The sequence below is a fragment of the Chrysochloris asiatica genome, unplaced genomic scaffold (assembly GCF_000296735.1).
Source record: "Chrysochloris asiatica unplaced genomic scaffold, ChrAsi1.0 scaffold00254, whole genome shotgun sequence".
NCBI classification, from domain to species: Eukaryota; Metazoa; Chordata; class Mammalia; order Afrosoricida; family Chrysochloridae; genus Chrysochloris; species Chrysochloris asiatica.
The window spans coordinates 281,809-293,147 of NW_006408772.1; the positions used below are offsets into that span (position 1 = coordinate 281,809).

An 11,339-nucleotide genomic window follows, 5' to 3' on the forward strand; every position below is an offset into this window, starting at 1 on the left:
AATAGACCATCAACTATTCATAGCAAGTCAAGGTTGATGTTGAAGAAAATTAAAACAAGTTGACAAGAGCCAAAATACTACCTTGAACTTATCCCACTTGAAGTTAGAGTTCATCTCAAGAAGAGATTTGATGAAGTCAGTATTAATGGCAGAAGACCAAAGAGTTGTGGGATGACATCAAGAAAATCATACAGCAAGAACGCAAAAGTTCATTAGGAAGGCATGAAAGAAAGAAAAGAGTAAAATGGATGTCAGGAGAGACTCTGAAACTTGCTCTCCAGCATAGATATAATAAAGCAAATGGATGAATGAGGAGGTAAAAGAGCTGAACAGAAAATATCAAAGTCAAATATTACAATGAAATATGCAAAAATCCAGAGTTGGAGAACCAAAAGGGAAGAACACATTCAGTATTTCTCAAGTTAGAGAACTGAGGTAAAAAAATCAAGCCTCGACTTGAAATATTGAAGGATTCTATGGGCAAAATCTGGTAGCATAGTGATTATGAGTTGGGCTGCTAATCTCAAGGTCAGAAGTTTGAAACAACCAGCTGTTCCATGGGAGAAAGATGAGGCTTTCTGCACCTGTAAAGATTTATAGCCTCAGAAACTGTATGCAGGATCACAGTGGAAAGAATACCCAGAGTCACTGTACCAAAAAGGGTCAATATTCAACCATTTCCAGAGGTAGCATATGATGAAGATCCAATGTTATGAAGGAAGAAGTCCAAGCTGCATTGAAGGCATTGGCAAAGAACAAGTCTCTAGAAATTGATGGAATACAAATTGAAATCTTCCAACAAACTGATACAGCACAGGAGGCACTCACTCATCTATGCTAAGAAATTTGGAAGACAGCTACCTGGCCAACTGACAAGAAGTTGTCCCCATTCCAAAGAGGTGACCCAGTGGAATGTGAAAATCATTGGACAATATCACTAATATCACATGTAAATAGATTTTACTCTAGATAATGGAAAATGGATGCAACATTACATGAAACCACCAGAGGTGCAAATGAGATTCAGATGAGGATGTGGAACAAGGGATATCATTGCTGACATCAGATGAATTTTGACTGAAAGCAGAGAATACCAGAAAGATGTTTACCTGTGTTTTATTGGCTACACAAAGGCTTTGGATTGTGTGAATCATGACAAGCTATTAACTACACTAAGGAATATGAGTATTCCGGAACACTTAATTGTGCTTATGAGTTACTTGTATATAGACCAAGAGGAAGTCATTTGAACAGAACAAGGGGACACTGGTTTGAAATCCAGAAAGGTGTATGCCAGGGTTGTATTCTTTCACCATATTTATTCAATCTGTATGCTGAGCAAATAATCAAAGAAATTGGATTATATGAAGAAGAACACGATATCAGGCTTGGAGGAAGACTCATTAACAACCTGTGATATGCAGATGATAACAACCTTACTTGCTGAAAATTAAGAGGACTTAAAATGTTTACTGATAAAGATCAAAGATCACAACCTTCGATATGGGTTGCACCTCAATTTGAAGAAAACAAAAATTATCACTACTGGAGAAATAAAAGACATCATGATATATGGAGGAAAGTTTGAAGACTGAATTTTCCTAGGATATACTGTCAACACTCATGGAAGGAGCAGTCCAGAAATCAAACAACATATTGCATTAGGCGAATCTGCTGCACAAGACCTTCTTAAAGTGTTCAATAGCAAAGATGTCAGTTTGAAGACAAAGTTGTGCCGATCCAAGCCATGGCATTTTTCATAGCCTTTTATGAATGTGAAAATTGGACAGTGAGTAAGGAAGACCATAGAAGAATTGATACAGTTGAATTATGGTGTCGGAGAAGAATATTAAAAATACATGGACTTCCAGAAGAATAATGCAATCTGTGTTGGAAGAAATACAACAAGAATGCTCCTTGAAATCCAGAAAGGCAAGACTCCATGTCTTGTACTTTGGACAATTTGTGTGGAGGAACTAGTCTCTGGAGAAGGATATCATGCTAGTTTAAGTGGAAGGTCAGCAAAAAAGAGGAAGAACCCCAATGAGATGGATTAACACGGTGGCAGCAGCAATGAGTTCAAACTTAGCAATGATTGTGATGATGGTTCAGGATGGGGCAGTATTTCATTCTGTTATGCAAAAGGTCACTTTGAGTGGGATTGACTCGACAGCACTTAACAACAACAAAATTATGCCTATTAAGAAACAGTTGTTATGCAGTAACTCAAAAGATGAATTTAACCTATACCTATGGATGCAGTAGCTCAAAAGAGGGAACAAATCCTTACAGCAAGACTCATTCCCACCCCCTCCACACACAGAGATGGGCAACTTGGACATTGGATACCCAAAATGGGGGTAGGGGGGTGGGGACGGAGGGCTACAAAGGCAAAAAGTGACTGGCTTACAAGCTTTCAAGAGGGAACCTAGAGTCAGGGGGCATGGAGGAAGGCAGACTCTCCAGTGAGTACTATCCAATCTGTCTAGGCGGAGCTGATGAAATGAAACACAGATGGGTCACTTGTGATACAATAGTGAACAATTGTTATCAGAACTGATTGTGAGGGTTGGAAATGTAAAGGTAGATATTTTATAGCAAGGAAGGGCGTGATTAACTTTCCAGTCTAGGAGCGGAGGTCCCTAGGACCATCAATGGAGAAGAGCCGAGAGCAGGACCCTACCCAGAGAAGCAGCGAGGCCCGAGATAGAGGCAGAGACGATGACATGAAGTGATGAAGCGGCTGGAGACTTTGGATCTAGATAGGAAGAGGGACTGTGTGCTGAAGACCGGGGGGAGGGGGAGGTGTAGGGGGTGGGTTTGTAGGGTATATCCTTTGGTCGGTTGATGATACATGGAGGGGATTGGAACCATGGCAATGAAACCATATACGATAGAATAAATGTAAAACTAAAGTTTTCTCATGTAAACTATCATATAATTCACAATAAAACATTAAAAAAAAAAAAAAAGAAACAGTTGTTATCGAGTTGATTCTGAATCAGTGTGTCAGATTAGAAGTGTGCTCCATAGGTTTTCAATGACTGATATTTTTAGAAGTAGATCATGAGTCCTTTCTTATGGGCCATCTTAGGGTGAACTTGAAACTTCAAACTTTCTGTTAACAGTTGAGTATATTAACCATTTACAAATTTCAGAGCCTCCTTATTCTTACTGTTGTTACATGCTGTTGAGTTGGTTCTGACACAGAGTGATACTGTATAGGGTTTTTGAGAGCAATTGGTAGGTTTGAACCATCGTCATTGTGGTTAGAACCAGTGCTTATCCTAACAGTACCACACCAAGACTCCAAGTTTCTATTGGTGGTGGTAGTTATATAGACTATAGTATAGTGTAGTGGTTACGAACCGGGCTGCGAGCTGAATGGTCAGCAGTTCGAAACTACCAGCTGTTCCACAGGAAAAAGATGAGGCTTTCTGCTCCCATAAAGATTTACAGCCTCGGAAACCCTGCACAGGGTCGCTATGAGTCAGAACTGACTCCATGACACAAAACAACAACAACATATAGTATATACAATATATAAACTATGACGTTTCGACTCATAATGACCCTCATCTTTCTCCTGAGGAATGGGTGATAGTTTCGAACTGCTGACTATAAGGTTAGCAGCTCGACTCAACCAAGACGCTATCCTTCTTTTTTCCTATTAGGCTGGCCAACTTTGGAAAGTTAAATAATACCAAATGTTAGCAAAGCCATCGGGGCACAGGAAACCTCATACATTGAAGGCGGAAATGCACAGTGTCTCAGTCATTTTTAAGTTTAGTCTTGTACCAGTTATTCAAATTAAGTATCTGCACACCTAATGATCCAGTATTTCTGCCCCCAGAATTTATTCCATAAAACTATAAGGGGATAAATAGAAAGGTACTGATTGTGGTGTTTCTTGGGAAGAGGTAGAATACGATAGATGAACACCATATATCATCATGTAGCAGTTGTTAGGTGCCATCCAGTCAGTGTGAACTCATAGTATAACAGAGAAAAACACTTCCTTGTCCTTCATTAACTTCACAATTGTGTTTGAACCGACTGTGGAGCCGCTGTATCAATACATCTCATTGAACCTCTGTATCAATTTATCTCATGTAGCAGTTAGCAGCAATAAATTAGAAGGTTATCAACATGACTGAACCTTAAAAAAAACAGTCCTAAATAAAAAAGTATGAAATAAAAATTGGTTTAGAACACTATTTAAATAACAACTGCTCGTCTGTTACTTTGTCATATTGTGGTAGCATGTATGTTATTGTGAAGCCAGTGTTGTTGTTGTTGCTAAGTGCCATTTAGTCTGTTCTGACTCATAGCAACCTTATGTACAACAGAAAGAAACACTGCCTGGTCTTGTGCTATCCTCAAGTGTTGTTATATTTTAGCTCATTTTTGCTGCCACTGTGTCAATCCATCTCATTGGAGTTCTTTTCTTGCTGGCTCTTCCCTTTTCCAAGCATGATATCCTTCTCCAGGGACTGGTCCCTCCAGGGACTGGTCCCTCTCCAAAGTACGAGAGAGTCCTTACTTCTAAAGAACATTCTGGCTGTACTTCTTCCAAAACAGATTTATTTGTTTTTCTGGAAGTCCTGGTGCTTTCAATATTCTTTGCCTACTCCATAATTCAAATGTATTGAATCTTCTATGGTCTTTCTTACTTATTGTCTGACATGTATATGAGGCAATTGAATATACTCTGGCTTGGGTCAGTTGTCCTCAAACTGACATCTTGGCTCTTGAACATTTTAAAGAGGTCTTTGCAGCATATTTGTCCAATGCAATACATTCTATCATTTCTTGACTACTGCTTCCATTAGCATTGGTTGTGAATCCAAGCAAATGAAGTCTTTGACAACTTAAAGGTTTCTTCTATTTGTCATGATGTCACTTATTGGTTCAGTGTCGATTCGTGGAACCTAGCTTTTTCTAATGCATTCAGCACAGCTTGGACTTATTCCTTCAATACTATTGGTTTTGGATCATCTGATTCCTCTTGAAATGTTTAAACGTCAATGAATTCTTTTTGGCACAATGACTTTGTTTATTACTTCCATGTCTTTTCTTGCTTCCTGCATAATTCATTATTTTGTCTACAGAATCCTTAAATATTGCAACTCAATGTTTGACTTTTTCTTCACTTCTTTCAACTTGAGAAATGCCGAGCAAATTATTTCCTTTTGGTTTCCTAACTCTATTTCATTATAATATTCTACTTTGTATTTTCAAGCTGCTCTTAGAAATTTTCTGTCCAGATCTTTTACTTCATCATATCTTCCATTTGCTTTGGTTAGTCTATGTTCAAGAGCAAGTTTTAGAATCCCTTCTGACACGAATTTTGTTCTTTTCTTTTTTCCCTGTCTTTTAAATGATCGTGTGTTTTCTTTATTATGTTCTTTATGCCATTCCACAATTTCTCTGGTCTTTTGTCAATAGAGTTAATGTATGAAATCTGATCTTTAGTTGGCCTCTAAATCCAGGTGAGTTATACTCAAGGTCATATTTTGTTTCTTGTGAACTTGTTTTCATTGTCTTCAGCTTCAATCTGAACTCGTATATGAACAAGTGATGGTCTGCTCAGTAGTCAGACCTTAGCCTTGTTTTGGTTGATGATACTGAGCGTCCTCATCATCTTTTTCCTCAGATATACTCAGTTTGATACCTATGCATTCCATTTGACTATGTGTATTCCATTTGGCTATGTCTCTGTTTCTGTTGTTGAAAAAAGATACTTGACTTGAAATGAATAAGTTGCTGGTCTTACAAAATTCTATCATGCAATCTACAGTGTCACAAATATTAGTTTAATTATAACAGAACTTCTCCCTTGAGCACTGTGGTCTTTTAAAGAATTATCTATATGTGATAAAATTGGCAATAGCAACTGCAAAGGTTAAATGAGAGATGTAGGGTCCTGGTTAATTTATGTCAATGGTGTTGAAATAATGTAGAAAGGTTAAAAAGTGGCTCAAATTTAAGAATGCAAACAACATCACTAAATTGGACATGAAGTTGTTGAAGTGGTACGTGATTTATATTGTATATTTTTACCAACAAAATAAAGAATTGATTACAAATGCTGCTTTCTAAAATTATCTCTATTTAAAAGAATGTAAAGATGAAAGATAAAACAATGTAAAGATGTAGAATGTTGCTGTTGTTGTTGTTAATTGCTGTTGAGTTGATTGTGACTCTAGCTACCCTGGACAGGGTTTCCAAGAAACAACTAGTGGGTTTGAACTGCTGATATTGTGCTTAGCAGTCCAATGCTTATCCTACAGCACAACACTGGGACCTCAAGAAAAGATGAATATTGATCTCTAAACATTGATTGGAGTCCTGGTATAGCACTGTAGGATAAGCACTGGATTGCCACTCCTTGGAAATCCTATATAGGGTCACTATGAGTAGCATAGTGGTTACGAATCGGACTGCCAACTTAACGGTCAGCAGTTTGAAACTACCAGCTGTTTTGCGGGAGAAAGAGGAGGCTTTCTGCTCCCATAAAGATTTACAGCCTCGGAAACCCTGTACAGGGTCACTGTGACTCAAAACCGACTCCAAGGCACGTCACATGAGTCGGAAATGACTCAACGGCCCTTAACAGCACAACAACAAACTTTGATTATTTGTTGTTGTTATTAGATGCTATCAAGTCAGTTGTGACTCATAGTGACCCTGTTTATAACAGAATGAAGCAATGTCTGGTCCTGTATCATCCTCATAGTTGTTAATTTCTTAGTCCATTGTTGCTGCCATTCTGCTGATGTATCTTGTTGAGGTCCTTCTCTTTTTCGCTGACCCTCCATTTTCCAAGTATAATGTCCTTCTACAGGGACTGGTTCCTCTTGATAATTTATTGAGGACTAATGGTGTGGCACTGCGGGTTAATGCAGTAAACTGCAACGTCGGTGTGGGCCGTTAAGGCCGGCAGTTCTAACTCACCAGCTGCTCCATGGAAACCCTATACAGGGTCGCTATGAGTCGGATCCCGACTCGATGGCACTTACCAACAACAACAATGAAATCATAGAATTGAAAAATATGCATGACTTAAGATTCATCTATAATAAAAATTATAAACATTAACTAAAATATTATTATAAATACGTTGAAATTGAGTATACATGTAGACAAAGCATCATGAAAAAATAAAAACTGATTGAGAAAAAAAGGAAATGGGTTTGAAAGGAAAGACTGACTAAAGCTAACACACCTATCTTTTATCCCCCTTTTAAATAACTTCATGCTCTTACTATTCTTCTTTGTCAGGTTACATGAACTTAATTTTTGAGTGAGAACTATTATACAACTAAATTTTCTCTTTTTTTTTCTTTGGTGACAGTCCTGTATTTTAGCATTAAAAATAGCTAGCATTTAATCTGAATATTACAAGGTAGATCTGGGCTATTTGTCTTCATTAGTATGTTTGTGACATAAAACAAATTTATGGTTATCCGTTCTTTTCTAATATACTTTAAAAAAACTTGAAATAAACTTTACCAAAAAAAAGCACATGGCCTTATAAATAAATCTTCCTGGTATGATTAGGATTTTGCACATGTGAATTATATGGTAGCCTAGGAATAGCAATGGGCCAGGATAGCTGGGCCTCGATTCTCTTACCTTCAAATGAGATGGCTGAGTTAGTAAAAGTGGTATATTGGAAAGAGTAATGTATTAAACAACCAGATTCTTTCTCTACATTCTTTTTTACCACCTGCTCATCTCATCAGATGATGATTCAACAGATCTGGTGTGGATTCTGGGAATCTGCATGATGATTATGGTGCTGGTGATTTGAAGATCATGTTTTGAGAAATACTAAATTGATCCACAAAATGCTTTCCACTTACATTATAATATGAAAAAAAATTTTAATCTGACTTACCAAATTCTCACTCATCTCTCGCAAGTCCTTAAGTTGGTATGTGTTGTTTTGTCCATAATTGGTACTTACTTGTAGATTTGAAATTTTAAAGGTGCTATGATAATACTCCATTTTCTGGTCTGTGATGAAAAAGAAAAGTAGAAATTTGATATTTTGGGCATAGATTTCAGTATCTAAGATCCAAGTACATAATGAGGCTAATTATAAAGTCTTAAATATATCACCAGGGTTCTTTTAAATTGAGTTTCATAAAAAATTAAATGGAAATAATAATTAATGCTTAAAGTTGAAAAATTGTATCTGACATTGAGTGCTTAACCATGTGCCAAGAACTGTTCTGAGCATTTGACATGTATTAATTCATTTGCTTCTCACACCAGCTATCTAAAGTTGGTATTATCTTCATTTTATAGATAAGGCAAAGTGATGTACAAAGGCAATAAGTCACTTGCTGTATGATATTCCAAAATTTTAAAGCCAAGTAAGTGTCTAAAGTCTGGACATCTTATTGCTACATTGCCTTTGCTGAGTTAATATACTACCTTATATTCTACTAGAATTATAGATAAATGAATGACCTTATAAATTGAAATTTATAATAGAAGAGCCAAGCATACTAAGAAAGATGCAGAAAGAAATGGCTTGGGGAAAGCTGGCTGAGTTTGGAGATGAGAAGTATTTAGCAGGTACTTATTGTTGTTAAGTGTCGTGGAGTCACTTCCAACTCATAATGACCCTATATAGGGTTTCCAAGGAGCGGCTGGTGGTTTGAACTGCCAGCCTTGCATTTAGCAGTCTAATGTGTATTCTACAGTATCGCTCCAGGACTTCTAAAATGTATAAGTTAATAAAATCTCTACTTTGCTATTGGGAAAGGTTAAGAAAGCAAAGAGCAGTAGAGACTACTGAGGAACTTGGCTATTTAAAAACTCATGTCCAGAGAGGGCAACGAATATAAAAAGAGCTATCAATACAGCATGAATCAGCTATGAAACAACTTCTCTTCTTGAGGAGTATGGCTTATAGAAGTCACAATGGATTTCCTGGTTATGCATCTAGGAAAGAAAAAGGATTCTTAGGAGAGTGTATCTCCAAAACTAGACATTTCTGGGTTCTATAACAGATTTTTATCTCCTTGATTATCTATCTTACTTAGCTTTATATATCTTAATTGTTGTTGTTGCTAAGTGCTGTCGAGTTGTTGCTAAGTGTTGCAGCCCATCATGACCTTGTCTAGGGTTTTTGAGGAATGGCTGGTGAGCTTGAACTGCCGACCTTGTAGTTCATTCAAATGACTTTGCAGTCCATCGCATTAACCCACAGTGCCACTCCAAGATTCCATATATATTAATAATACCTATTATAATATCATCAAACCTTATACTTATAGTAAATGAGATTTTTTTTCCCCCAAATTAAGCCAGCTGACTTGACAATCTTTTGCAGACTCTATTAGGACTTCAAAAGGCTTAAGAACATAGGTCTTTATGAGTTGGAACTGACTTTATGTCATGTGAGGCCCAGAACTATGTTCTTAAGCCTTTTAAAGCCCTAATAGAGTCTTCATACCCCTACTAAATACGTAAAGGGTAATAGTAGATAAGGTCATTTGAATTATCAACCTGAACTTGGTTTTATCACATACAACCATGTGGGAAAGACATTGTTGAGATTTGTCAAAAATCTAAATATTTTGCATTCCTTACAGTGAAAGATATACAATATAAAAAAAGAAAATTCTGAGATGTGTTTTTGCTGGAATTATAGGCAATAAATTATAATCACTTAATATTTTTAAGGAGCTCTGGTAGCATAGTGGTTACGAATCGGGCTGTGAACCGCAAGGTCAGCAGTTCAAAACTACCAGTGGTTCCATGGGAGAAAGATGAGGCATTCTGCTCCTGTAGAGATTTATAGCCTCGGAAACCCTGTGCAGGGTCACTATGAGTCGGCACAGACTCCATGGCACTTAAAAACAACAACAACAATATTGATTTGGATTGGCTAAAATTTTTCTTTTAAGTTATCAATAACTTAGAAATTCATTATTTATTGGTCAAGTTATTTTCTCCTGTCATAAAAATATTGATGGACAAAAAATAATGGCAATGAGTAAACGCGTAAACTTTAACAACTAATTTAGTACATAATGTATCATAGTTTTCTAACTTGAATATTTTATGAATGGTTCAAGTTTTTAAGCTTACTAATGAACTTCAGACAATTGCTAGTTTTGATCTTTTGTAGAGATTTATAAATCAAAAGCCCACTAGACTGAGAACTCCGTGAAGAGAGGAGATTTGTCTGCTTTGTTTGACAGTGTATCAAGAATAGCAGAAAAGTGCCTAGCACATAGATATTCAACAACTATTTGTTAAGTATATAATTGAAAATAAATTTTTAATATGAACATTTCTAAACAAAAGCACAAAAATTCATTTATTTTTTAAAAATATTTTAAGCCATGTGTGTTGTTGTTAACTTCCAACTCATAGCACCCTGTATAGGGTTTCCAAGGCTATAACACATTGCAGGAGCAGAAAGCTTCATCTTTCTCCCACAGAGCAGCTGGTAGGCTTAAACTGCTGACCTTGTAGTTCACAGTCCAGTGCTTATTGCACGGAAACTCTGTGCTCTCCAAGCCATGTTTACATATATGCAAATAAGGTTTTGGAGAAAATGAAATCTCAATGGGTAAAATCCTTAATTTTACTTACCAGATGCTGAGAAGTGAGCCAGAAGACCAGTGACCACTGCTATCACTATCAATGATACCACAAGGAGGAGGACAATCATCCATGGCTTCAAATCCCTGCTTCGGGTACCAAATCCTACTTCTCTGCAAAAAAGGATACCTACTAGTTAGCCTCACATTGTAATAGTGGCAGACTGTTTGGTTCTCTTAGGATAAGTGTAGGTAACTTTAACCTATATTTCCCAGGAAGAATACAATTATCTGAAATTTTGATCAAGCCTATAACTGATTGGGATATCTAAAAGGGGTTCTAGAACTTGCTCAGTGAATTAGGCTTCTTGTGGAATCCTGAGCCCCATTCAGAACTTTCTGAGGTAGGACATTCCCACTAGAAAGGATAAGTGGACCAGCCAGAAACAGCTAGAGCAATACAAGATACAGCTTCAAAGAAAGATCAGCAGGGAAAATCCAAAACAAAAATGGCAGTATGATTGGCTACTACAAGAACAAGTAAGTTGTTTGCCAGGAAGCCATCAAGACAAGCACTCAAGCCCCTTCAGGACAACCCCCGCTCCAAGACTGAAACTCAAAGTGAACACATGAGCAGGCATGTGAGCTTGCTGGTGACCATGTTGGTTTACTGGTGAGTGAAACAGGGGGAAAGGCAGCAATGAATAAATGGGCTGAGGTACCCAGAGTTGATAGAGATGGGCAATTTAGACATTTGCTACCCAAAAGGGG

The 11,339-nt window shown here is 37.2% G+C and overlaps 1 protein-coding gene across 1 annotated transcript in view; it reads right to left on the bottom strand.

Annotated features, from left to right (window-relative positions):
* TMPRSS11A (transmembrane protease, serine 11A) overlaps positions 1 to 11,339 on the bottom strand; it is an 88,277-nt gene that overhangs the window by 74,993 nt on the left and 1,945 nt on the right. Inside the window, exons 2-3 of the mRNA XM_006873782.1 lie at positions 10,621 to 10,742; positions 7,904 to 8,022 (exon numbers count right to left, since the gene is read on the bottom strand). Of these exons, the coding sequence (XP_006873844.1) occupies positions 7,904 to 8,022; positions 10,621 to 10,742 (241 nt within the window). The remainder of the gene's footprint in view (positions 1 to 7,903; positions 8,023 to 10,620; positions 10,743 to 11,339) is intronic.